The sequence below is a fragment of the Pan paniscus genome, chromosome 3, assembly GCF_029289425.2.
Source record: "Pan paniscus chromosome 3, NHGRI_mPanPan1-v2.0_pri, whole genome shotgun sequence".
Lineage (NCBI taxonomy): Eukaryota > Metazoa > Chordata > Mammalia > Primates > Hominidae > Pan > Pan paniscus.
The window spans coordinates 122462690-122488726 of record NC_073252.2 but is presented as its reverse complement, the minus strand read 5'-3'; the positions used below and the strand labels follow the sequence as shown (position 1 = coordinate 122488726).

Genomic DNA, 26037 nt, shown 5'->3' with positions numbered 1-26037 from the left:
GGGAGAGGCAAAAGGGTTGAGCAGAGAGAGGCAAGAGGCAATCTCCCCCTACCCAACTGCCCCTCCCAGGAGCAGATACGGCATCAACAGCCGGCGAGTCCCTCCGGCCTGGAAGACAAAGGAAGGATCAGGGCCCAGTGGTGACGGGGAGGGTGGGGGCAACGACTCGCGTGAGCTCGGGGACGTGAGAACGCAGCCCCCGCCCCGTTCTCCGCCTCCCCTGAGAAAGGCGGGGCCCCCACGCCGCCCCGAGACAGGTCTCCCCGCCGCGCCGGCAGCGGGTCCCAGGCGGCCGCACACGCCCAGGCACGGGCTGCTGCGGGAGAGCGCGGTGGGGGAGGGTAAGGACGCGGGGGCGGAGCCGGCGGGCAAAGAAAGGCCGGAGCGGCGGGGCGGGGGCGGGGTCTGGGCTGGGCGGGCGGGCGGGCGGGGCCGCGGAGCGGGGCGGGGCGGAGCCGGCCGGCCGGGGGCTGCCTGAGACAGTCACTGCCCTGACGGCGGCGGCGGCGGCGGTTGGCCGGTGGGGGCTGGGGCGAGCACGACCGATTCTGCTGGGAAAGCTGGAACTGGCAGCCGCCGGGGGCCAAGAGGAGGATCCGGAGCTGGGAGCGTGCCCCGGGCCCGGCGGAGGAGGCGGCTGCAGTTGGAGTGGAGTCTCGGGAGCGCTGCTGGCAGCTACTTCTCAGCGAAGCAAGTGTCTGAGACTGAGAGTCCCTAACAGCGGCAGCGGCGGCCGCGGCGGCTGGGGCCGAGGTAACCGGGGGGCGGCGGCGGCGGCGGCGGCGGTGGAAGCGAGGCCCCTCCCTCGGGTTGGAAGCTGGGAGGCCGAGGCCGTGGCTTGGACCTGACCCAACCACCCACCCTCTCCGGCCTCGAGCCCCAGATTTGCCCTCTTCCCTCGCACCGCCGTCGGCCGGGTGGGAGCGGGAGCGGGGCATGGGGCGGGAGCGCAGAGGCGGAAGCCGACCGGGAGGCGACCCCTCGTCTGGGATTGGCAAGGACCTCAGTCACCCCCTCCCCCTTCAAAAGACACACCCCAATCTCGGTGCGGGGCGGGGTGCAGAGGCGCTCCCAGCCTCTGGAAGGGCAGACCTCGGTGTGGAGGCTGCACCTTCGCTCGTGGCCTCTCTGAGGTGGCTCCCCTGTGGCTCCTCTGGGCGGTTCAAACCCAAGGTGGTGCCCGGCGCTGGGAATCCCGGAGTTCCTTTTGTCTGTCAGCTGAAACTGGAGGCCGGACCTGTGGGCAGACACCCACCAGCACCGAAGCACTCTACTCTTTATCCCTTTCCTGTCTTGGAAGGAATTTCTCTCTAGCAGCCTTTTCTCCGGCCAGACTGGTAGATTTTATCCCTGACCTCCATCCTTGGCCCAGAGGAAGGAAGGATTCACATTTTACTTGTGTTTGCTTTATCATTCTTATAAGAACAGTCATCCCCCATCGTTTTTTTTTTTTTTTAAACCGTTTCCCAACCAGCTGCAACCCTGGTAATCTTCCCCTAGATTTTTGCACACTATCAACAAAGAAGTGTGGCTGGAGGAGTAGACAGTCCTTGACTGACTGGACTGTGTAAGTTAATAGAGCTTCCTTAGCTGGCGCTGTTCTACCAGTCTACTGTGAATGAGCGTTTTGCCTGGAGTTAAGGGTGTTACTGTATGTGCGTAAAGTATCTCCCCCCTCCCTTGCTATGGTGAAGTTGCAAAAATCTTGGGTAACTTGATTAAAATGTGGCTGTTTGGGAAGCATAACAATGAGGAAGAAAAATACAGAAGGGAGAATGTGATTATTTCCGTGGTTTTTGTCCAACTTTTTGAAAGTGCCAAAGGTGAAGTACGTGGATTTTTGAGATTACGTTAACTGGTACACTGCAACCTTTATTGTCCTTAATAAGTTTTTAACATATGATATTTTGCACTGAGGTATTTTTGTTTGTTTTATTTTAGTTACTTGTGGAAATTGTTGATTACCCGGACGTCTTAAAACCAAGAAACCTGTGAACAGGTTCATTAAGAATCTGCTGTCTTGAAAAATGCATATTATGAATGCTTTGAATTAAGAAGGTGTTAACAGTGGTTGTCATTTCTGCCACATAAGAGACTATAATCTGAAACAGTTCCTGGCAGTTGCCCAGATGCCTGAAACTGGCACGATCTAGTACTCTTGAGTGATCATCCTTCAACGAGAAATACAGAGCTACTTACATACTGTACTTCATACCGTATAAATGTAATCTCTCTGATGCCATTTAATGCAGTGGACCTCTTTTCAGAATCTAATTGTCAGATGCAGAATTAACACTTGGAATCTGGAGAAGCATTTTGTACAAATTGAAAGATTGGGTTTTTTCTTTAGTTTTCCACATGTATTGTCTCATCTCTGTTCTTGAAACATCCACAATCACATAAACTCCAGTTATAACCATGGAGTTATGTGACTCATTAAAATTTAGGAAAAGTGTTGCTGAGCTGTGGAATCAGGCGTTTCTCCCTCAGTTCAACAACTAATACATAGACTGCTGATCAAGAATAAGGAACCAAATAAAGTCATGCACGTTCTGTTGACAGATGAACTCTGTGGCTGTTGAATTTTACTGTAACTAGTTACTCTGTCTTCAGAGTCAACTTAATATACAAGTTATGTCATAATGGATGGAAAGACCTGTGTTGATGTATCCAGACTCTAGCAAATGAAGATAAAAAACCTGTTATGACTAATCCTTGGGAAGAGAAAGTCTGCAAAATGGCTCAAACCAGTTTACTGCAAGGGAAGCAGTTTTACTGTAGGGAGTGGGTTTTCCACAAGCTTCAGCATTGCCTCCAGGAGAAAAGTAACTGCTGCAATAGTGCTGTCAATGCACCATCACTTGTAATGAATTCTGGGAATAATGCTAGTGGTGTCTCTGGAAAGGGAGCTGCCTGGGGTGTGTTGTTGGTAGGAGGGCCTGGCAGTGGCAAGACGGCCCTATGTACTGAACTCTTATGGCCAAGTTCACCTGCAAGTTTGCAGAGAGGTTTACATCGCCAAGCTTTGGCCTTTCATTTCTGCAAAGCCCAGGACTCTGATACTTTGTGTGTTGGAGGGTTTATTAGAGGTCTAGTAGCCCAGATCTGCCGCAGTGGACTACTCCAAGGATATGAGGACAAGCTAAGGGATCCAGCAGTCCAAAGCCTCTTACAGCCTGGGGAGTGCGAGAGAAACCCAGCCGAAGCATTTAAAAGGTAACAATAAAAATGTCATGGTGTTCAGATTTCTATGCTGAAATTAAATTAATTTTTAGTTGTAGTTTTTTGTTTTAACTTTGTGGGTTACTTTTACTAGTGCTGTACATTTGGCCTTAATCTGAAGTTATGGGTGTACCTGTTTACTTTGAATATCAAAAGAAGTAAAATTTAGGTTTTGGTATTGCACAGCATTTAAAATAGATTAAAAGTGTATCTTAATTTTACTTAATAACAGAATGTTACTTACATTGCCTATAAATGGTAAGGGAAATTTGTTCTTATGGTAGAGAAGCACATTTAGCTGTCTGGAAATAGATTACATTTTCAGAGGGTGAACTGAACTTAGAGTAATTATCAGTATAGCATCTAGTATCTTTTTTTTTTTCCTTATAGTAGTAGTATTTTTTTAAGTAAGAAAGGTTTTCTTTAAAGGAGATTATTGGCCACTGAGAATCTGAAGAAAATTTGCTGATGAGTTTTGGGATTTATTCTCCTATTAACTAACTAATTGAAAAACTGGTATTTTGAAGTATGTGAATTTATAAAATAGTGAAAATTTGGGATCATCTTACTACTTCTACTTTTAGTGAGTAGTACAAAGAAAGTGTTTTCTCCTAACTTCAGCAAAGCTTTTTTTCCATGGTAAATGGATTGGTCCAGGAAGTGAGCAAGTTGCTTTCCAGAGTGGTTTCAGATTCAAATCTGTTCAAGAAAACATAATTCCTTGAAAACATTTTTTTTTGCATATCATGCCTCTGCTCATTGTAAAAGTAGCAGGCAAATTGTTAGTTTGTGCTTCACTTCTGCTTGAATTACCCATTTTGCCATAAGCTTTTTCTCTACAATAACATTCTTAGCGGGCAAAAGTTTGTTCTCCAAAGATTCTGGTATACTGTGCACTGGAGGTTTGTGTGTGTGTGTGTGTGTGTGTGTGGGGGGGGGGGGCTCTCTTCTGCTTGAGTGTGTTTCTAGGAGAGATTTGAATCACTCTAAAAAGAGTGATGTTTGTTTTTATGATATCCTCAAATCTAATGGGGTGAAATCTATACATTTTGAAAGTAATATTGAAAATATTTAATAGTAATTACAGTAAACAGTATGTGTCAGTCATTATTCTAAGTGCTTTACAAATATTAGATCATTTAATCCTCATAATAATCCTGTGAGGTAGTTACTACTCCCATTTTATAGATGAGGAAACTAAGGTACAGAGAGGCTAAATAAATTGTTCAAGGTTACAGACTAGTAAATGGCAGGGCTGAGATTTTAAATGTGTGTGTGTGTGTGTGTGTGTGTGTGTATGTGTTAGTAATCTTAGAAATTCTCTGGGGGACTTGATGGGAAGAGGAGGGGTTTAGAAGGTTATGTATGGCAAAGCTGGAGAACAGGAGTTGTGTCACAGTGTGGTTTGAGTGTGGTTTTCAGATTACCCATATAGTGATAGAGGGAGTGGTATTCTAGAATGAGAGTTAGGGATGGTACAGAATTCAAATATGGGAGGAATTTATTAAAGCCAGCCAAAGGGATGTATCTTTGAGAGGTGTGATATTCTTGTAGACTCTTTAATATGTAAATTTAGTCCAATAAAACTAAAGGCAAATCTATTATCTTTTGTTGTTAGCCATCAAAGTCAGCGTTAAAACTGTTGTATCATTCTTAAATTAATGAGGAAATCTGTTAGTTGATGCCTGTGGCATGTGAGATGCAAGGTTTGATGGAGAGTGTTCAATATGGAATCACTGTACAGAATAAATAATGTCTTTAATATAAAACTATACCTTTTAATAGAATTAAAACTGTACATAAGCAACTCTTTTCCTCTTACTGCTTTTTCTGAAGATACTAGTGGCAGAGCAGAATTTTCATTTCTTTGTGATAAGTAATTTCATAAGCTATTTAGGTTTATTGACACCTACCAATAACTTTCAAAGAGCATAGTCTGAGGTGAACTTAATCTGATGTAACCAAGGTATGTAATTTATAATTTATTGAAATTCATATGTAAATTTCTAATACCTGAATGTTGAATGTTTAAAAATTATGTCTGATTACTGTATTTTTGATATATTCTGATCCTAAGCATAGCTTTCTCTATGGTATCATAGATTTTCCTGAAAAATAATTCTTTTATTCAATTGTTTCTTTTATTTTTTCTTTTTCCTGTGTGATTCTCAGTTATTAGCTAATTGAAGAGGAAGAAGAAGCAATTAGAGCTGTGTGTAAAAACCATACCAGCCCTGCTTTTCTGATTGACAGAAGGAGCCAATCACTTTGCATTCCCAGTTTACACTTTAATAAAAGAGAAGGCTTTAGTCTTTCTACTTGGACCATTTTGGTGCTCTTCACTGATTTCTTACTGGACTTTTCAAAAACCTGAGTCACTTTCTTTCTTCATCGTTAAAGTAATTGATCATGATATTAATTAGGGAACTATGGTATTGAAACACTCTTTTTGATCATTCATAGAGACACATTTCCATTACAACTGTGAAGCTATAATACAGCTATATTCACTTGCAAACCTGAGAGCACAATTCAAAGTTAAAAAGATATATTTTTGTTTGGTATGTGATATTACATGATCTAGGCTTCTACTTTTGGACAAATAATTCAAGATTTTATTGTAGGTTCTATTAGTGATTGACAGATTTCTTAAATAAGTCCTTTAGAGAATTTTAATAGGAATGTATTTTATTTAGGCATGGATAGATATAATTCAACAGGTGGGAAATGGGGCTGAAAACCATTGTTTCCAAAGAGTTACAATATTTTGAGGGAAATGGAAATGGAAGTAGCTAATTATAACATGACAGGAGATTAAATATAAATGTAAGCAAACAGCAGGAAAATATTTATTTTTCGCTTTTGACAAAAACTAAATCCAAAACCAGTTTTTGCATTATTACTTTTTAACCTTTAAATTTCTGCTAATATTGATGGTTTCATATACAGACTTTTCCCAATTTATGATAGTTCAACTTAAGATTCTTTGACTTTAGGATGGTGAGAAAGCAATATGTATTTAGCAGAAACCTTACTTTGAGTACCCATACAACTGTTCTGTTTTTTACTTTCAATATAGTATTCAATAAATTACATGATATATTCAACACTTCATTATAAAATGAACTTTGTGTTAGATACTTTTGCTCAAGTGTAGACTAATGTAAGTATTCTGAGCATGCTTAAGGTAGAGTAGGCTAAGCGATGATGTTTGGTAGGTTGAGAGTTATTAGATGCATTTTTGACTTAAGATATTTTCAACATATAATGGATTTATCAGGGTGTAATCCTATCATAGGTTAAGGAGCATCCGTATTCATGTGTGAAACAATTTTAATAGTTATAGAAAGTTGATAATGAAAAAAATCTCAGTTATTCACAGATTCACAAAGCTGGGGAAATTGCAGAGAAGTGATTTACTTGATGCTTTTTAAATCCACTTATCTTTTCTTCAGTTTACTTCTTAGCTTTCTTTAATTTTTTTTATGCCTAATGATAGTAGATAGAATATGTGATACATGAAATTATATGGCTAAATCGTAATTTGTTAATTACTAGTTCATAATAATTAAGGAAGAGTGAAAGGAACTTCATCTTAATCTAGTGAAACATTGCCACTTTCTTCCCTTCTGACATGGTATAGTATATTCTACAGTTTTTTAGATATAGTTGTCACGAAATTTCTTCTGACATTCATTCATTTGTATGACAAATAATGAGAGTGCTCTCCGTTTGAAGCATAGTTCATTTGTGTTATTTATTAAGAACCTTCTGTGTGTTAGGTAGAGTTCAGCTGGAGATAAATCAGGGAATAGAACAGACAGAATTCTGCCTTCATGGAACTTAAATTCTAACATTAATATTTATCTTATTCATATAGAGAGAAATAACCATCAGAGTAAATACTTGTTACAGTGTTCATGAAACACATGAACATTTAAACATTAATAGAATTTTGTGATCTGCTAAAGGGAATGATATGAAGACACATTGCTATCTTTTTTTCATTTTTATTTTTCGTATCTGGTTAAAGTACAATGCTATTGTTAATTTCTTTACAATATTTTATTTCTTCATTTCTGAAACTAAGTTGATGTTTATATTTTTACTTACTTTGAGAGCCAAAGGCTGATTTCTTTAATTCTGCCTCCCACTTTAGGCCTTTACTGCAAAACTTTGTATATTTTACATTGACTGTGTCTTTTCTAGAGTTAGTGTTAGAGGTGGACTCCTAGTAGTCCTATAATTGTAAAACAAATTCCAATTATTTTTGACAAAAAACTCAAGCAACTAAGTTAGTGAGGGGTGGAGGGTGGTAGCATTAGGTTTTGTGGCTGGTTTAGAAGATAGCTGTTTCAATCAACCAGAAACACCTTTCTGGACTTTGAACAGAAATCGTTTTGGAGATTTAAAAGGATATGGTGTTGGGAAATACAAATTTTTGTTCTTAGTGTATGTCATTACCTCACTTTTATTTCTTGTTAACAGTCTGCAGGACCAGATATGTGATGTCAGTTTTCCTATGTTGGGTAGAAATATTTTGTTCTGTGTAATGTTAATAGGAAAAATTAAATATCTTCAGGGGTAACACGGGTTAAGTGTAAATGGAGTAAAATTGCAATAAAGAATTAAAGATGAATAACTCTTAAGTTTTGAGAGTTTAATAGAAAATTTGTGCTAATGGTGAAAGGCAGTATGCCTTGTTTGAAAAAGAGTGCAAACTGGGAGACCAAATACTGACATTTGTTTTGTGTGTCAAATGCGAATCATTGAATGTTTGAATAATCCTTCTAATCTTATCTCCTCCAGGAGCATTTATGGATCTTCACTTATATCTGTTTAGGTTTGTAGCTTGCGTTGCAGTTTTTTTGTTGTTGTTTTTTGTTTTTTTTTTTGAGATGGAGTCTCCTCGCTCTGTTACCCAGGCTGGAGTGCAGTGGCGTGATCTTGGCTCACTACAAGCTCCGCCTCTCGGGTTCACACCATTCTCCTGCCTCAGCCTCCCAAGTAGCTGGAACTATAGGCACCCACCACCACACCCAGCCAGTGTTTTGTATTTTTAGTAGAGGCGGGGTTTCACCATGTTAGCCAAGATGGTCTTGATTTCCTGACCCCGTGATCCACCCACCTCGGCCTCTCAGAGTGCTGGGATTACAGGCGTGAGCCACTGCGCCCAGCCGTGTTGTAGTTATTTATGTATATATCTTTTGTTATCTTCCCTATTAGGCATATGCTTCTTCATAACGTTATTCATGACTGATGAATTTTTTATATTTATCATGGTGCTTTGTATATAGCACTTTGCATATAATAATTGTTAAATGACTGTCTTTTGAATGAGTGCATAATGCTACTTGCCTATCTAGAATATGTGTGAACCTAATTGAAAGAAGGCTGAAGCTCTTGAATAAGAAAGGAAATTGAAATGTTATGTGATTTAGGTCAGTTTTAAATGCAGACCAGACTGGTATAGTGATTATTAATTTATTAACCTGCTGTCTGTTCTTTACCATGTATTAATATGGCATTAGTCCAGATAGTTTTAAGTGGCCAGATATCTATCTCCTGTCTCAACTGGCTCCAAGTATTTTTGGCACTCAACAAAGAGGCGAAGAACAGAAGGGGGTTGGAATGTGTGCCTCCTTCTTACCCTCACTTGTGTGTTTTCAAGGCAAAATATATTACATTCATAATCAATCTTGTATAACTAGTGCTATTTAAAATAACTGTCATTATCTATTCTTAAGTATTGTCAAATTAAAAGATTATTCTAAAGTCCCATTACTATTCAAGTTTTAAATAAAATAAGTGAATCAATATAATTTCATAATCAAAACTTTACATGTTTGTCTTTTTGTCTAAAGATCATCACCTTTCACTGAATGGTCTATTGTTTCCAACTTTTAACTATGTCCTTTCTACTTTAAGATACAAACTTCTGTTTATACAAATCTTCCCACTTTCCCTTCTGAAAATCTTTTCTTTTTACCCTAGCTTGTCTGTTCCTTTTATATTTCAATCTAAGTGCTGCTTCCTTTGGTTCCTGGTACTCTTTATCATTTGCTGAACCAGTCCTCAACCTCTAATCACTTCTGCTCTAATGACATAACATATTGCTCCTGTTTGCATACTTAGAACTTTGAAGTTAGCCACATTCTTAGTTCTGTTCTGCAATCTAATTTATTGTTTGATAACTCAGATTCCTTTTAGACCAGAGAGAGTGAAGTGGTGCTCTACAAGTTGAGTATGGGATTTTTTTACCCCAGTGCAGCAAATTTCATATACATATCCAGATTTTTGCTTTTTCTTGAAAAAAAAAAAAAAACCTGGAAATTTTGACAGTACTTGGTTCTCATTCCTTTGAGGCAGTAATCTTACAGACTTGAGTCAGCTGCTGTCTTTATATAAGCCCTGCATGCTCTAATTTGGTTCAGTCTTCACCATGCTCTATTATTCTATAGCAGGACCAGTTCATGTATTTACACGTGCCAGCTTGGCTCCTATAGTCATTTTCAAGGACAAATATGTTTTCTATTCCTCTGAAAAAAATGCTGTATTTTTTATCACTCCCAGAATTTGCTCTCATACTGTCTAGAGTTCGTATGTGCAAGCGCTGCTTCCTCTTCCCTATCAGTTTCCCTTCCTCTTCCCTATCAGTTTCTTCCTAGCTTGCTGAAATCTAACGTTCATCTCTACACATTTACAGAAAGATGTTTATGCATGATTGCCTGTGAACTTACTGCTCAATTTGCCTTTAGGCTTTAAATGATGTATTTTAGGTATTTTTTTTCAGTATTTGCACTTTTTTCTTTCAGAATCTCGCACTGACTCCATTCTTTGGTGGACCTTCCTCTGGGTCCTCTCTGGGTGTTTGCCCCACAAGCTTAGATCTTCTCTCTTTACACATATGCCTTCAATTATTTTATTTACTTACATGGCTACCAATGCATAGATAAAGCTGTTGACGCAGATTTGATTGCTATCTTATTAGCAATCAAATCTGCGTCAACAGCCTTATCATTCTGATCAATATGTATCCTTTCACTTGGTAGTCCCTCACTAACCTATGTTTAAACTAGCTTCTCTTGAAGCATTTCTATTCATTGATGATTCATTTATTTCTTAATCAAGTATTCAGTGTCAACTATGTGTTAGATGTGTACTAAGTATTAGGGCTAAAGTATTGAGCCAAGCAGAACACTAAGTTAAGTGAGGTAAAATACATTGAACAAATAGTCACAAGAATACATGTTTAGAACACACCTTTGAGAAGTGCTAAGAAGGAAGAAACAGGATGATAAAGCATATAATAGGAAGCTTGATTATTATCTACAAGTCTGGGAAAACTGACTCCTTATCTAGGTTCTATAATTATTCTTAGTTCATAGGCCGTTTTCTACTGAACCATGTGATCTTAGGATCATCAATATTAGCATCACCTGGGAGCTTGTTAGAAATGCAGACTCTCAGGTCTAGGGAATCAGAATCTGCCCTTTAAAGAGATCCCTAAGTGAATCCTGTGTGCATTAGAGTACTTTGAGAAGCACTGTCCTAGGCTGGATTCTAGAGTTTTCTTTGACTGTCTTCTGTCATAATATTCTGGTCTAAAATATTTAATATTTTTCTTGGGATAGTCCTTGAATTCATTTACCCTAATCTACAATTTTTATTCACCCATTCCAGTTGATTTACTTACTTCATTCATTTTTCTCACAGTTGCCTAATTAACCATAGTAAAACAGTGTTTTCTTTAGGACATTCCTCTGAGCCTGTGATAACCCACATAACAAATTCAAATTTCTCTGCTTAGCTTTGGAAACTTTTAATAATTCGGTTATGCCTCATCTAACATGTATTTCTATAACCTCACAGAGCGCATTATGCTCATTCATTCTTTCAAGAATTATTTTTAAGTCTATGAGACATATTAAAGCTTCTAGGGAATATGGACAAGTGAGAACATTCTTTTTCTTAGCATTTAATAAAACCTTTATATGAACAGTAGACATATGAAGCTTTTGTTTGATATATGTTGAGGATTTGATTTTTTTGCATTTTGCTTTTAGGTCTCTTGTTTTTAGAAATTTTGCCTTTTTTAATTTTAATTTTGTGAAGTAAAATGTTTTGATTTTTATGAAATAAGGTAACTAGATACTTTTTTTTTTTGTTTTTAAAAATCTCTTTGGCTGGGTGTGGTTGCTCACACATGTGGGAGGCTGAGGTGGAAGGATCACTTGAACCTAGGAGTTCAAGACCAGCCTGGCAACACAGTGAGACCCCATCTCTATAAACAAACAAATGAACAAATCACTTTGAAGTGTGTTCCAGTTGGTTGCCTGTCTTTACCCTCTAGTTGTTTTACTAGTGTCTTTGACCGTATAATTTTCATTGTTTTAAATTTCAAACCTGTATCTATTATGCTAACCTAATCTCAGAAATATTTCTAATGCCATTTTCTTTCTACTATACACATTTTAGCTAAGTATAGTCTTTAATGATAAAATAGAATTTGAAAATGTTTATGTAATTGCTTAATAAAGCTAAGTATTAAGAAGAATTACATATTCCTCGTGGTTATCTTGAGGAATGATTTGGAGCTTTCCAGAAACTGGTAGCCTTTTATTATTCTCTCATTTGTCTCTATTTTTGTCTCTATTCTTTGTACCTCCATCTACTCGTGGTGTTTGTCATAAGAGATTGCAGGTCGTTTCACTAGAGGAAAAGTGTACTTCTTGGTGGGGCGTGGTGGCTCACGCCTGTAATCCCAGCACTTTGGGAGGCCGAGGCAGGCAGATCACCTGAGGTCAGGAGTTCGAGACCAGCCTGACCAACATGGAGAAACCCTGTCTCTACTAACAGTATAAAATTAGCCGAGCATGGTGGTACATGCCTGTAATCCCACCTACTCGGGAGGCTGAGGCAGGAGAATTGCTTGAACCGGGAAGCGAAGGTTGCAGTGAGCTGAGATCACGCCATTGCACCCCAGCCTGGGCAACAAGAGCAAAACTCCATCTCAAACACACACAAAAAAGTGTATTTCTCTATCTTTTAATTCTGGCTCAGCCATTAAGGTTTGCTTTGGCCAGTGGATTAACAGACATGACCCAAACAGAAGCTTAAAGTTGAGCTTGTCTTGTGCTTCTGCCACGACAATGAGAAGGACAAGATCTTGCTAGCCTGCTGATCCAAGGAACATGAGAGAGCTATGGAGCAGATGGGACCCAATCTGCAACCCTACAGTAAATCACCAAGAGCAGAGATGCAGAAGAAAGCTAAAATGCTTGTTACTTTAAGCCACAGAGTTTTGGGGTGTTTATGATATACCACTATTGTGAAAATAGCTAACGATACAAAAGTTAAATATTTAAAATGGGAAGTCATTAATTTTTATCAGAAATGTAGGAGTCACCATTGATAACTCAGTTTCATTCGTCATCTACATTCAATCCACCAGTTACTTTGGTTCTGTCTCCAAGATAAAACAAATACCTCCACTTCTCTCTATCTCTATCACTACTACTCCCATTTTCTATTGCCTGGACTATTACTGAACTAGACTTCTAACTGCTCTTCTTGTTGTTATTGTTTCTCTTATTTTCACAAAGCAGAATTATCAGATCATGTTACTTTCCTGCTTAAAACCTTCCAGTGGCTTCTTACTATGTTTACAATAAAACCTAAGCTCTACATGGTCTACCCTTGCCTAGCCTTTGACCTTATCCTGTACTACTTTATTCTTGCACATTGCTCTTCATCGACATTGCCCTTATTATGTTCTGAAATAAGCCATGTTCCAGCCAGCACATTTTTGTATGGCTATTTGCCCTATTTTCATTTAGGTACCATCTTTAACATTGCCTCTTCAGAGAGCTTTCCTTATTCACTGAATCTTTAGAAGTCCCCTAGCCAGTCATTGTCTTAAATCACATCACCCCATTTAGCTGTCTTTATTCTTAATTTTCAGTATCTGTAATGATCTGGAACTATTTTGTGCATTTGTTTCCTTTGACTTTCTGCCCATCTATTGGCATAACAGAGTATTTGCTTTTCTTGTCCTCTTTGTATCCAGGGCTTATAATATGGTAGGAACTTAGTAATTATTTCTTGAATTAATGAATATTTATATTTTAATTTAAAACATTATAATTTTCTTCACACTGGTAATTTTTATTGCTTTAGCCATGTTCAGTTTTTAAGTAGTCCATGGGTTTTTTTTTGGTAGAACAATTTATATATGTAGATTATATAGTTATAGATGAAAAGGATTTCTTTTAAACCCTATTTTGGTTATTGTATTTGTATCTTTTGAAATTTACGTTGAAATTAATTTTTATCAAATAGAAAATCTTTTGAATAGCATTAGATTTATGTTATTTGATGAGAGTCATATGAGGTCACCTTTTGCCTCTTTTCCATAAATCCATAGTTTGATCTGTGGAATAGCTGTCATTCTTTCTGAGACTGTCACTTAAAATTAATATTTATTTGGAAAGGAGAAAAATCTTGAATTCAATCTCAATTGATATGTTGGTTAAATTGCTGCTTAGAGTGACACAGGTCACAAAGTCACAGGAATTCAAAGGGAAAAATTAATGGCCCCAGAGGATAAGAAATCCTTATAAGAAAGCAATTTGTTGGGGAAATAATAGATTGTTTTCATCCCCTGAAGCATTTCAGTGATACGGGAAAGTAAACTGGAAAGCAAACATACATGTACCTACCCAATTTTTTTTTTTTTTTTTTTTGGTCATATCTGCTTCTAAATCTGAATTTTCTGTCTTGTTTTAAAGAACAAATAATCCACACTTAAAGTCCCTGGGTATCCTTTCTAATTCAGATCTACTCTACTCACACACACTCCATAGATGACCCTTCTTGTGAATTTACTTTTTATAAAATCTATGTAGTTTGACCATAAGGGGAGATATATAGGTATACACACGTAATTGTTACAAACTCTAGTTTTGTACATTTTTTATTCTATAGCAACAGTTTTCAAACTTCTTTTAATTCATTTACAGACAATTGTTTTTTACAATAACACAAAACAAGCCGAATACTTGGTGATAAATCTAATCACAGATGTGTTCAGTCTGTACACTGGAAACCAAAACATTAAGAAAAACTGAAAAAAATTAAGTAAATGGAGGAGTATATCATTTTTATGGATTAGAGGATTCAATATTGTAAACAGGCCAATTCCCACAAAATAACCTATAGATTCAATACAATCCTAACAAAAATCCCAATTGGATGGTTTGTGCATTCAGTCTCTTACAATACCTCACATCGTGTAGCCCCTGGAAGCTCCACCATATCTTCAGAAGAAAATGAGAGTGAAATAAGCAAATATTGTATTAATATTTCTTTCAAAATAATTTTGACCTCACAGACCCCTTGGAAAGTTCTCAGAGTCTTCCAGGGTCCCCATACCACACTCTGAGAAACACTAACTATCCATTCCCTTGCTCACCTACTTGACCATTTCACACTTCTCTCTTCTCAACCTCTAATATCTCCCTGCCCACCTCCCAGCCCTTACTCTTAGCTGTTAACTTGCCTTCCTATATAATAAAAAGTAAATAAAATGAAATAGTATATATATGTAATAAAAATAAATAACATATATATACACACACACGTATGTATATTTAGAAGAGAACATCTACACATTTACTGGAAGATCTGTACTAACCCTCCTGCATTTATATCTACATAGTCTGCCTTACATTAACTATGGTTGTAGAGTATGGATCTATACTCTAACTATGGTTAAACCATCTGTGCTCCTTTTCCATTCACTTATTTACCAGATCCCACCCCACCTCACCTACTCAATGACATATTTAAGCACTTTACCCTTTCCCATCATTATTCAAATATCCTGTACTAGTACCCTTTTTAAAACACTCCCCCAGCCTATATCATTCTTCAACTACTACTCAACTTCACTGTTGCCTTTTACAGCAAATGCTTCAAAAAATTCTGTCTATATTTACTATTGTTTGTTTCATGCATTCATGGTCCTATTAGAGTATAATCAAGCTGTATTTTCCACTCTACAAGTATTCCAAGACCTCCATGTTGCTAAATCCAATTCTCAATCTTCAACGCAGCAGAAATACCTGACATAACTCATCTCCTGCTGCCCATCCTCCACCCCACCCCACTTCTAGCAACAGTTTCTTCACTTTCTCACTTGGTTCTCTCCTCTTATACCAGCAACTTTTTCTTCATATCTCACCACCCGTATTGGTCTATTTAGTGTTCCTATAACAGAATACCTGAGACTGGATAATTTTTAAAGAAAAGAGGTTTGTTTGGCTCATAATTCTGGTTGCTGGAAAATCCAAGAGCATGGTGCTGGTATCTGCTTGGCTTCTGATGAGGGCCTTGGGCTATGTGACAGCATGGCAGAGAAGTGGAAGGGGAAGCCGGCACATGCAAAGAGACCTCACACTACAGGCAACCTCACTCTTTATAACTTACCTGCTTTCTTGGGAACTAATCAATTCCCTGGAGATCTAATCTAAAGAGAAACATATTAATCTACCTTAATAACCTATTCACCTCTTAAATTGACCACCTCCCAACATTGCTATACTGAGAATTAAGCTTCCAACATGAGTTTTGGCAGGAACACTCAACCATAGCACCAACCTTTGATTTTGCAATACATCAGGGTTAAAATCTTGGCTTTTCTTTGTTTACATTTGCTTCTTACATGAAGCTCATTAATGGCCTTAATTATCAACTGTATCTCAGTGGACCCAACATTATTTATGCAGCCATGACCTCTTCTCTGAATCTAGACCTATAAATCTAACTGCTTACTCAACTTCTTTGCTTAGATTTCTAATGTTGAACATGTTCAAAATTAGACTTCTCACTTCCATCCCACATGTTGCTGCTCCCTTAGTCTTCTCTTTTTTAATAAATAGCAACTTTATCCTTCTAAGGAAACCTGTAAGTATGCAGTAATTGAAGTGAGGGACAGTGGTGCTTGGATTTGATTTGGTGAAGTATCAGTACAAGTGAAAAGTGTACTCTAATTTATGTTTCAAGATTGATATGACATATTGGATGTGGGATGTGAAAAATCATTAGATCCTCAAATAATTTTTATGTCAGTTATATCTATCAATGTGTTTGCTATATTTGAAATTTAAACTGATAAATTTTAAATGTATATATTCATATGTTTAATAATTCATTACATGTTATTATAAATAACATTTTGATAAAACAATAACTATATTCTCCAAGACAAAAAAACTTAATGGCATTGTTTTTCATTTTTTTCAAACCTTTTTAATTTTAGTTTTTGTTGAAAAGCTTCTTGAAGTGTTATTTTTGCTCCTTTGGAGATAATGCCTTTTTTCTCTGGCTCCTTTTAAGGGTTTCTGTCTTTGGATTTCTGGCATGACATGCCAAAATGTGGTTTCTTGGTATGTTTTCTATTTTATATTTATTGAGTTTCTTAAATCTGTGGATTGATGCTTTTCATAAGTTTGGAAAAGCCTTAATCTATTACTTCTTCAGATAGTATAGTGCCTCTTCATTCTTTTTCTTTGGGGACCACAATTGTATGTATGTTGTACCTTTTAACTGTGTTCCACACATCTTTTTCATTTTTTCTGTTTTCTCTGTCTTTTCTCTGTCCTTCATTTTGGGTATTTTCTATCAACTTGTTTTGAATTTCTAATCCTGTCTTCTGTTCTAATGAGGGTGGTGTTGAATACATTCAGGGTTCCTAATGTCAAATATTATATTTTTTTTGGTTCTAGAATGGAATTTTATTTCATTATTTTTATAGGTTACATTTTAAAATTATAATTCTTTATCTATTTTTATCCATCTACTCTACTTTCTTTAACATATTAGTCATGGTTATTTTAGTTTATACTAGCAAAAATATTTGCATTATTCGTCTGCATCTATTATCTCTTTTTTCTCTAGATTGTCAATCTATAATCCTGACTTTTTTCTGTTTAATAATTTTTTATTTTATATCTGATAGTGTGTTAAATGATTGTAGATTTCCAGGTGATGTCTTTTATCAGAAAAGGCTAATTAAAACAAAGTAACAACAACAGGAAAACCTTGGACAGATAGGGTGAGGGGCTGATGCAGTCAGGCATTAAGTGGAGCTGGTACTTTTTTATAATATTACTAAGACCCTTGGTTTATTTCTATTATTTTTATGTGGTTCTCTTAAGCTTTTGGTTGGAGACTCAGAAGAGTCTTTTCAGCTCTGAAAGACCCTTGGTAATTCAGTTCTTTCCCCCAACATAAGAAATTATGTTTAGCTCTTTAGCTTCCTGCCCCTTATACCTTCAAATTCTTGCAAATCTCCTGAGTTACGTGCTTAAAGTAAGCACCTTCCCTTTAGCAGAATTTTGTTTCCAAGATACTACGAGAGATTTCATGTTGGCTTTTAGATGCAGTTGGCCAAGTTGCCCAGCTTTTTAAGCATGGCCCAGAATTTAAGTAAACGTGCGTTGAGGAAATTCAGCCTCGTGTTCAGGACACCACATGTTTGCACTTTGCTTAGAGGAATATAACTGACCCCTTGAAAGCTTTGCCGGTTTGGTTCTCCTGGTAGAGTCCCTGAGGGTGAGCCAAACCTGATTCTTAGTCTGTAACTAAAATCAGTATAGGCCTCCCAAATTAGCAAATAACCCCTGAGAAGAAATTAGCAGGTCATTCTTTTGCTCACTTTGGAAGAGCTCCTATCCTCTGAAATTCTAATTCATCTTATCTTCTTGCTTCAACAAGCCCTCTCATATCTTGAAAAATATAAATTTTGTAATTTATTCATTTTTTTTCTAGTTCTTGCAATGGAAGTTTTGGGCTGCTGCCACCTACTACATTTTATCTGGCAGTAGAAGTTTCTATAAACAAGATTTCTCTGGCTCTTTCCAATTTTATTGGATATGTACCTTTGTTAAATAATTTCTTTTTAAAAAAATTAACTTTATACCTATACATTTTCTTTTAATTTTTTGGCAGTTTTATAAATTAATTTAGATATGAATTCATATTCTGATCATTGATTTTGTTGCTCTCTTTCTCGGCATTGTAAGTTTTGTAATTTTTTTCACTCTCTTTTTTGGATTTCTTCTCTATTACCATTTCTACCTCTTTGTTCCTCCTGCTCTAATTGTTATTGATTGCCTCCACCATTCCCCATCCCCAGTATGATCTTGAATGAGGACTAAAAATTGAGATATGAAGTTCCTACTCCAAGCTGATACTAACGATTTTGTAAATTCAGTCACTGACCCATGATCTTTTTAGGTTCAGTTCCTGTCTCCATTGAGACTAACTTTATGTGCTCCCTGCTGCTTCTTAAAAGCCATAGCCTTGGGTGGTAGTCAGCAGTGCTTTTTGTTTCATCTTTCTTTCATTATTAATAAGACATGCCCTAGCTCCAGCTCCTAGTTCCAAACAGTGAGCCTGAGTCCTGTTGCTAGAAGTGGGAGAACTTGTATTCCCTTTACTTCCATCAGCAAATCTCTAGGTTGCCTTGCATACTTTCTTGGCAAGCTAGAGATTTTATCTTGTTATGCTTCTTTTTCATTTCTGATACTTTGAAATGTTTACCGTATTCCTGACTGGCTATATTTTTCTTTTTATTTTCAATTCCATATTTCCCTGCTATGTTTTAACAAAGGGGAGACAGTTCATAAAAGCGTGAAATCACTACACCTTAGTCCAAAATTCAGAGACAAATTGTATTCTACATTTGGGCCAAACTCCTGGACTAATTTTAATTATCAATTTTACTTACTAGTTTTTTATCCTAGTAAATGCATAGATAATATTTGTTCCCCGATTGGAAGTATTAATTGTATTGCCTGTTTTTTGGTTGTTGTTGTTTTTTCCTGTTCCACTTGCTTTACTTTATTGGATGGGTAATTTTGCTCCTAAGAAAAGAAGGTCTAGGTTTGTTTTCCCAAAATAAGACAAGATATATTGGGTAAGAATTGTTAGTGCATTATTTTTTCTACTTCTCATCTTATATAAAAACATATTGTTAATACCTGGCTTTTTGCAAGACTTTAATCATTTGGTTAATAAAGTGATAGGCAGATGTGTCAGCATATACTCCCCAACTATTTTAGAAAGTTTAGTTTCTAGGTGAAATTTAGCATCAAAACAAATCTCATTACTATTTATTGAAATTATCATCAAAACGTACATTTAGAGTTTACCTTCTAGGTAGTAATGAGATTTCAGGCTTCAGAATTCAGAATGGGTAAACTGCTAATGTTATATATAATTTAATTTTTTAAATACCGTAAATATCAAGGTAACTGGTAATAAATGTAGGAAAAATATACCAATACTTACAATTGAAAACCATTAAATTGGAGGATATTTTTGTTTAAAAATCATAATTCTGCATTTAGCGTAGTATAAGGGGTAACTGAATAAAATAAAACTTGTGAGAGCAGGCTTCAGATATACATAAAAAGTATTCTGATACATCGCAGGTAATTAACTACAGATCCAGATTTAGTGAATTCAGGAGCTGTAGGTAATTAGACCCTTGATATTAATTATATAATAATTTCAGAAAAATCATTTCAAACACCTGCCATCTATTGATTTTTCTGGAATTTCAGTATTGAGATAAGTGATTTTTAGTAAAGAATTTGTAGCAAACAAACAGGACTGTTTAATACCCTCAGGAAAGTGAAATTTGAAAAGTAGCATATTCAGTTACAAGACCTTAAAAGTTACAATATTATTTCTTCCACAAAAATATTTTCAGCTAATTTAATTGCTAAAAAGTTAACATCACTTGCCTGGTTTAGCCAGGTTTTAAGAACTTCCTTGTTTAATATTGGACCTCATGCTCTTATCTTATACTCTTTGATATTTTCAGAAGCAATTTAACACAATAATTAAGAAGAGGGACTTCAAAATGAAGAGAATTATATTTCTTCTTCTGCCATTTACTACTTGTCTCACTTAGCAAGCTACTTACCCTCAAAACCTTTGTTTCTTCATCTGTGAAATGGAAGTGATAATAGTATCTAATTTACAGGATTTGGGTGAGGGATAAATGGGTAAATCCATAGAGATCGTGCTTCTACATACTCTAGGCATAAATGTCAGTTTGTGTCTTAGTCCATACAGGCTGCTAAAACAAAATGCAATAGACTAGGTAGCTTATAAGCAACAGCGTTTTTCTTTTGGTTCTGGATGCTGGAAAGTCCAAGCTCAAGATATGGGCAGATTTGAAGTCTGGTCAGGTCCTGTTTCTTTGTTCATAGATGGCACCTTCTTGCTGTATTGTGTCATCGCATGGTATAAAAGGGATGAGCTAGCTCTCTGGGGTCTCTTATAGAACATTAATACCATTCATGAAGTTTCTGCCCTCATGACTTAATTGCCTCCTACAGGCCCTGCCTCTTATACCATCACATTGGGGGTTAGGATTTTAAAGTGAATTTTGGGAGGGACTCAAACATTTAAACATAGCAGGATGATTTTTTTATATTTAGCTTGACTTCCTGAAGAAGAAAATTAATTAACATACATTACATATGTATTTAATTTAAAAGACAAATGCATTATATCCCCCCAACCATTACCTCCCTCCAGAAAGCCAAATTGCTTTAAAATATTTACCAGTTAAGTCACTTTCCAACTGTATATTTCAGTGTCTATATATTGAGTGTTTAGTACTTGAGAGTTTTAGTTCATTATCCACTTCCAAATGCAGAGCAGCCTGAATTAATACAAGTTGAGTATACCTTATCCAAAATATATGGGATCAGAATGTTTCAGATTTTGGATATATATTTTGTTTGATTTTGGAATATTCTCATATACATAATGAGAAATCTTGGGGATGGGACCTAAGTCTAAACATGAAATTCATTTATGTGTCATCTATACTTTATACATATAGCCTGAAGGTAATTTTTTATTTTTCCCTTGGGAACACAAATAAACTGTGTGTGATGTGCCTGCATTTTGACTTCGGCTTGTCCCATGACGTCAGGTGTGGAATTTTCCACTTGTGTTATCATGTCAGTGCTCAAAAAGTTTCAGACTTTGGAGCATTTTGGATTTGTATTTCAGATTTTTGGAATAGGAATGCTCAACTTGTGTACTGCTTTCAAGTAGAAATCAGTGATCAGTAATTTTGGATTGCTGTTGCTTTAGTTTTCTCTTCTGCTCTAATTTTAGGACCTTTCACTAGAGGCACACAGTTTTTCCTAGAGAAAAGTGTATTTTTCATTCATATTGCACTGTTTGTAGGAGACTCAAAAAGGGCCAGGGGGAGAGAATTACATGAGACATCAGAATGTTTTAAGTGTACTGTTTAGAGCAGAAATGGGAAATCCTTGCTACAAACTTTGTTTTACTAATGTTACGCTGATCATAACCCAAAAAAATAATTTATTGAACTTTAGTATCTTCAGAGAGTTAAAAATGTTAAGTACTGTTCTCCTTTTTAAAGCCAATGGATAACAAACAAGTGCAGAATAACATAATATTTTGAATCGTAAGTGAAAATGGGAAATTGCCACTCCATTTACAATTCAAACCATAGAGGCTCTTCCTCTTTCTTTCTATCCTAGTCCTTTCTTCCTTTCTCTCTCAGTCCTATTTGATTGTTCCTCCTGATATTCCTCTACCATTTACTCTTAAGGCCATAACAAAGAGGATACATTATATTTATTGAGTTAATGTATGCCTATACTATTTAATAGAAAGTATAAGTGAGTCAGACAATGTATCTCTGAAAAATACTCACAAATTTGTTTGGGGTACATGAACCGCAATTGATTCGTTCTTCCTTACTTCTTTCTACTTGGTCTTGCCATCTCCCACACAGGTCAGTGGCCTTAAAGAAATATAATTGTACTGTTCACCCCAAACTTACAGTAGAGTGTTCTAGTAGTATAATTTTTATCAAAAATTGTAAGAATTATTTAACAGCATCCCAAGAGTGGGGAGATGTTAAAGCCTACAGCAGTTAATTGTAGTAAACCATGCATGGTCTTTTTAAAATTTTTTAAGGTAACACTTTAATTTGTAAAGGTAATGCTATTTATTTTAAATAACTGATTATTTTATTGTACTGTTTATTGTATTGTCCTAGTTTTAATTACCAATATCTATTTTTTCTAGCTTATTAGCTGGAAATGTACATTTTTGGGGAAATGCTCTTACATGAAAATAAATCTGTTACAAATATTAAAAAAGACTTTTCTCAGAAGATTTGCTCCCTCTCCTCAAAGGTTAGCTGGTAATTTATATGATTCAGCTTAATCTTAAGAAAAGATCAGTTATCAAGAGTACAGGAAATGAGGTAATTGTGTGTTGCCATTTTTCTGGAAGCTGGGATTTCAGAGATGACATATGGATATTTCTCTAGTCTTGCAGAAGTCAAAGAAAGATGTTGAGTACTCATTGTTACTCCTGAGTGACAGTAACAGTTTTTGCCACATTTTGGCATATTCCAAATGTCCCTGCATTTGAGAGGTACTCCTCTCTTAATGACACATGAATTTTTTGTTTGTTTTTGTGTAACTCTAGCATTTCCTTTGGTAGCAGCTTAATTTGCTTCTTTCTTGAGCCCAAACCAAAAAAAATCATACAGCCTTTTATCTAGTACTTTGGAGTATGGTAAGAATAGACTAATACTGCAAAAGTGGGTGGGAAGATATAAATGTTTTGTGGGTACAAGTATAAGATATAGAATACACATTTTAAAAAACACAAATTATGTAAGAGTAAATTTAATAAAGTAACCTATATGAAGGGAAATTTTTGCAGTAAGCCCTGTATTATGATTCTCTAGACAAACAGAGCCATATATGTATTAGAAGAGATTTATTGTAAGGAATTGGCTCACACAATTTTGGGGCTAAGAAATCCTAAGACCTGTAGTCAACAAGCTGCAAACTCAGGAGAGCCACTAGTTTCATTTCAGTGGAGCCCAGAGGCCTGAGAATCAGGAGAGCTAATGGTGTAAATTCCAGTATGAAAGCCAGCAGTCTGAAGACCCAAGAAGAGCTGATTTTTCAGGTCCAAAGGCAGAAAAGGACTGCTGTCCCACCTCGTGCAGTCAGGTGGAAGGGTTAGCCTTTTGTTGTATTCAATCTTTGATTGGATGAAGGCCACCACCCACATTAGGAAGGACAATCTGCTTTACTCAGTCTACCCATTCAAATGTCAGTTTCATCCAGAAACACCCTCACAGACATACCTGCATTAATATTTGACCAAATGTCTAGGCACCCTGTCGCCCAGTCAAGTTGGCACATAAAATGAACCATCACAAGCACCTAGGAGCTGAGTGCAAGCCAACAGTGAACTGTTGTTTTTGTTTAATCTTAAAGACGTGACACTGGAATGAATAAGCACTGTTCTGTATATCAATAATGAAATAAACCCATTCATTCATTCATTCTATAAATATTTATAAATCATCCACTTTGTGTGAAGTTCTGTGCTAGCTGCTGGAAATACGGTGGTGAATAATATGTAGGTGGTTCCTTCTCTCCCAAAGTTTTTGAAAGTGGATGCTAAACTGCCAATTCCTTAGTTACTTGATTAATTACATTTGTTATAAGGGCTTTCATGGGTGTTATAGGAGTGTATACATAGAGAATTTTACCTACTTTGGGTTGTCAGGTGAGAAATGTAGTCAGGGAAGACCTATCTGAATTAGTGATATTTGAGCTGATCTCTAAAGGATAATAAAAACCTTGAAGTGAGGAGTGGTGGAAATTCCAGCATGTACGAAAGTTCTAAGGCCAAAGGGAGGATCTGTTTAAAGAACCAAGTGCAGGGCTGATGAGGTTAGAGAAATTGATAAGGCGCCAATTGTTGGTCAGATCCTGGAAAACAGAATCCTATAGTTTGATTCAGCATTCTGGTAGGTTTAGATGGGCTTCGCTGACTTCAGTGTTAATGATCTGATCTAAGAGCATTGGTCTGTTCAGAAGAACCTCAGAATACCAACTGGAAAGAAGACAACTCATTAACAGTGACTTGCTCAATATTGCACATATGGAGTCTCCTGAGTTCTGAGTATTCTGACTCCCTGGTAGTACCAAGCTATGTCTTTTGCGTTTCACAGAAACGTTAACAAGTAATAATTTTGCGTTATTTTCATTTTTCATACAGTAAAATTTACTGTTTGTAGAGTACAGGTTTGTAATTTTGATAGATGCATGGAGTCATGGATCCACCTAGTTGTGATATAGAGCAGTTCCATCACCCCAACAATTCCTACTTGCTGTCCTTTTTAGTAAACTCCTTCCCCCACTCCAACCTATGGCAACCACTGATGTAAATTTTATTCCTACAATAGTTTTACTTTTTCCATGTGTCATATAAATGCAATAGTATGTGCAGCCTTTTGGAACTGGGCTCTTTAACTTAGAAAATTCATTTAGGATTCACCCATGCTGTTGTGTGGATCAATAGTAGTTTTTTTTTCTTTTTTGTTTTTTCTCTTATGACTGAGTGATACTCTGTTGTATGGATATGCCACAGTTTATCCCTTCACTAGTAGAAGATCCTGTACACTGTTTCTAATTTGGGGGATTATAAATAAAGCTGCTGTAAACATTTATGTCATTTATGTACAGATTTTCATGTGGCCATACCTTTTCAGTTCATTTTGGTAAATACTTAGAAGTGGGATTGCTAGGACATGTAGTAGGTGTATCTTTAACTTTTTTAGAAACCTGTCAGACTTTTCTGAAGTGGTTGTACCGTTGGAAATGGCTATGCCATTGCTCTGCACCAGCACTTGGTGTTGTCAGGGTTTTTACTTATTTGCACAATTCTAATAGGTGTCTAGTGGTATCACACTGTGGTTTTAATTTGAGCTTCTCTAATGACTGATGATGTTGTGCACGTTTTTATGTTTATTTGACGCCCTTCTCTCTTCCTCTCTAAAGTGTCTATTTTAATCTTCTGCCCATTTAAAAACAATTTGTTTTCTTAGTGTTTTGAGAGTGATTTATGTATTCTTAATATGAGCCTTAGTCAGAAATTTGCTTTACAAATATTTTCTCCCAGTCTTCAGCTTTTCTTTTCATTATCTTAACAGTAGCTAATAGCTATAGCTAATTTTGATAAAGTCAAGTTTTCAATTTTTTTTTTTCCTTCTATGGATCCCACTTTTGGTGAAGTGTCTAAAAACTCTTTATCTAACTCAGTATTACAAAGATTTTCTCCTAAAAGTTTTATAGTTTTATGTTTTACACTTAAGTTTATGATCTGTGTTGAGTAAATTTTTGTGTGACGGGGTGAGAGATATGTATTGAAGTTCGTCTTTTTTGCATTTGGGCATCCAGCTGTTATTGTTTGTTCAGCATCATTTGTTGGAAAAAAACAAAAACAAAAACAAAAAAACAAAAAACCTGCCTTTCTCAATTGGATTACCTCTACAACTTTGTGAAAAATCATGTTCCTATATTTATGCTGCTCTGTTTCCAGAATTTTTATTTATCTGTCTTTAACAAATACATAGCATACGGTCTTGATTGCACTAGCTTTAATAGTAAATCTTAAAATTGGGTAGTGTGAGTCCTTTAACTTTATTTTTCTCTTTCAGAATTATTTCCGTTATTTTAGTATTTTATAATTATTTTTTGAAGCCACATACCGTATGTCAAACAACTGGAAAATAATTGTAAATGGTCTTTACCTGGAAATGGGCCTAGTTTTTGTTTTCTGCAGGAGGCTTTAATGTGGAGGAGAGGTGAGTTAAGCTAGTCAGGAGTCACAAAATTTGATATTTGTTGTTGCTGTGGGTACCCTCAGTGCACC

At 36.6% G+C, this 26037-nt stretch overlaps 1 protein-coding gene across 2 annotated transcripts in view; it reads left to right on the top strand.

The window, feature by feature from the left end:
* The first annotated feature begins 441 nt into the window (after positions 1-441).
* Positions 442-26037, top strand: part of ANKRD50 (ankyrin repeat domain containing 50) — a 47670-nt gene continuing 22074 nt past the window's right edge. The window contains exons 1-2 of one of the 2 annotated variants that reach the window (XM_003816396.5): positions 442-753; positions 1942-3216. In XM_003816396.5, coding sequence (XP_003816444.1) covers positions 2705-3216 — 512 coding nt within the window. In that variant the 5' untranslated portion in view covers positions 442-753; positions 1942-2704. The remainder of the gene's footprint in view (positions 754-1941; positions 3217-26037) is intronic. The other variant, XM_034959113.3, reaches the window with a different exon arrangement.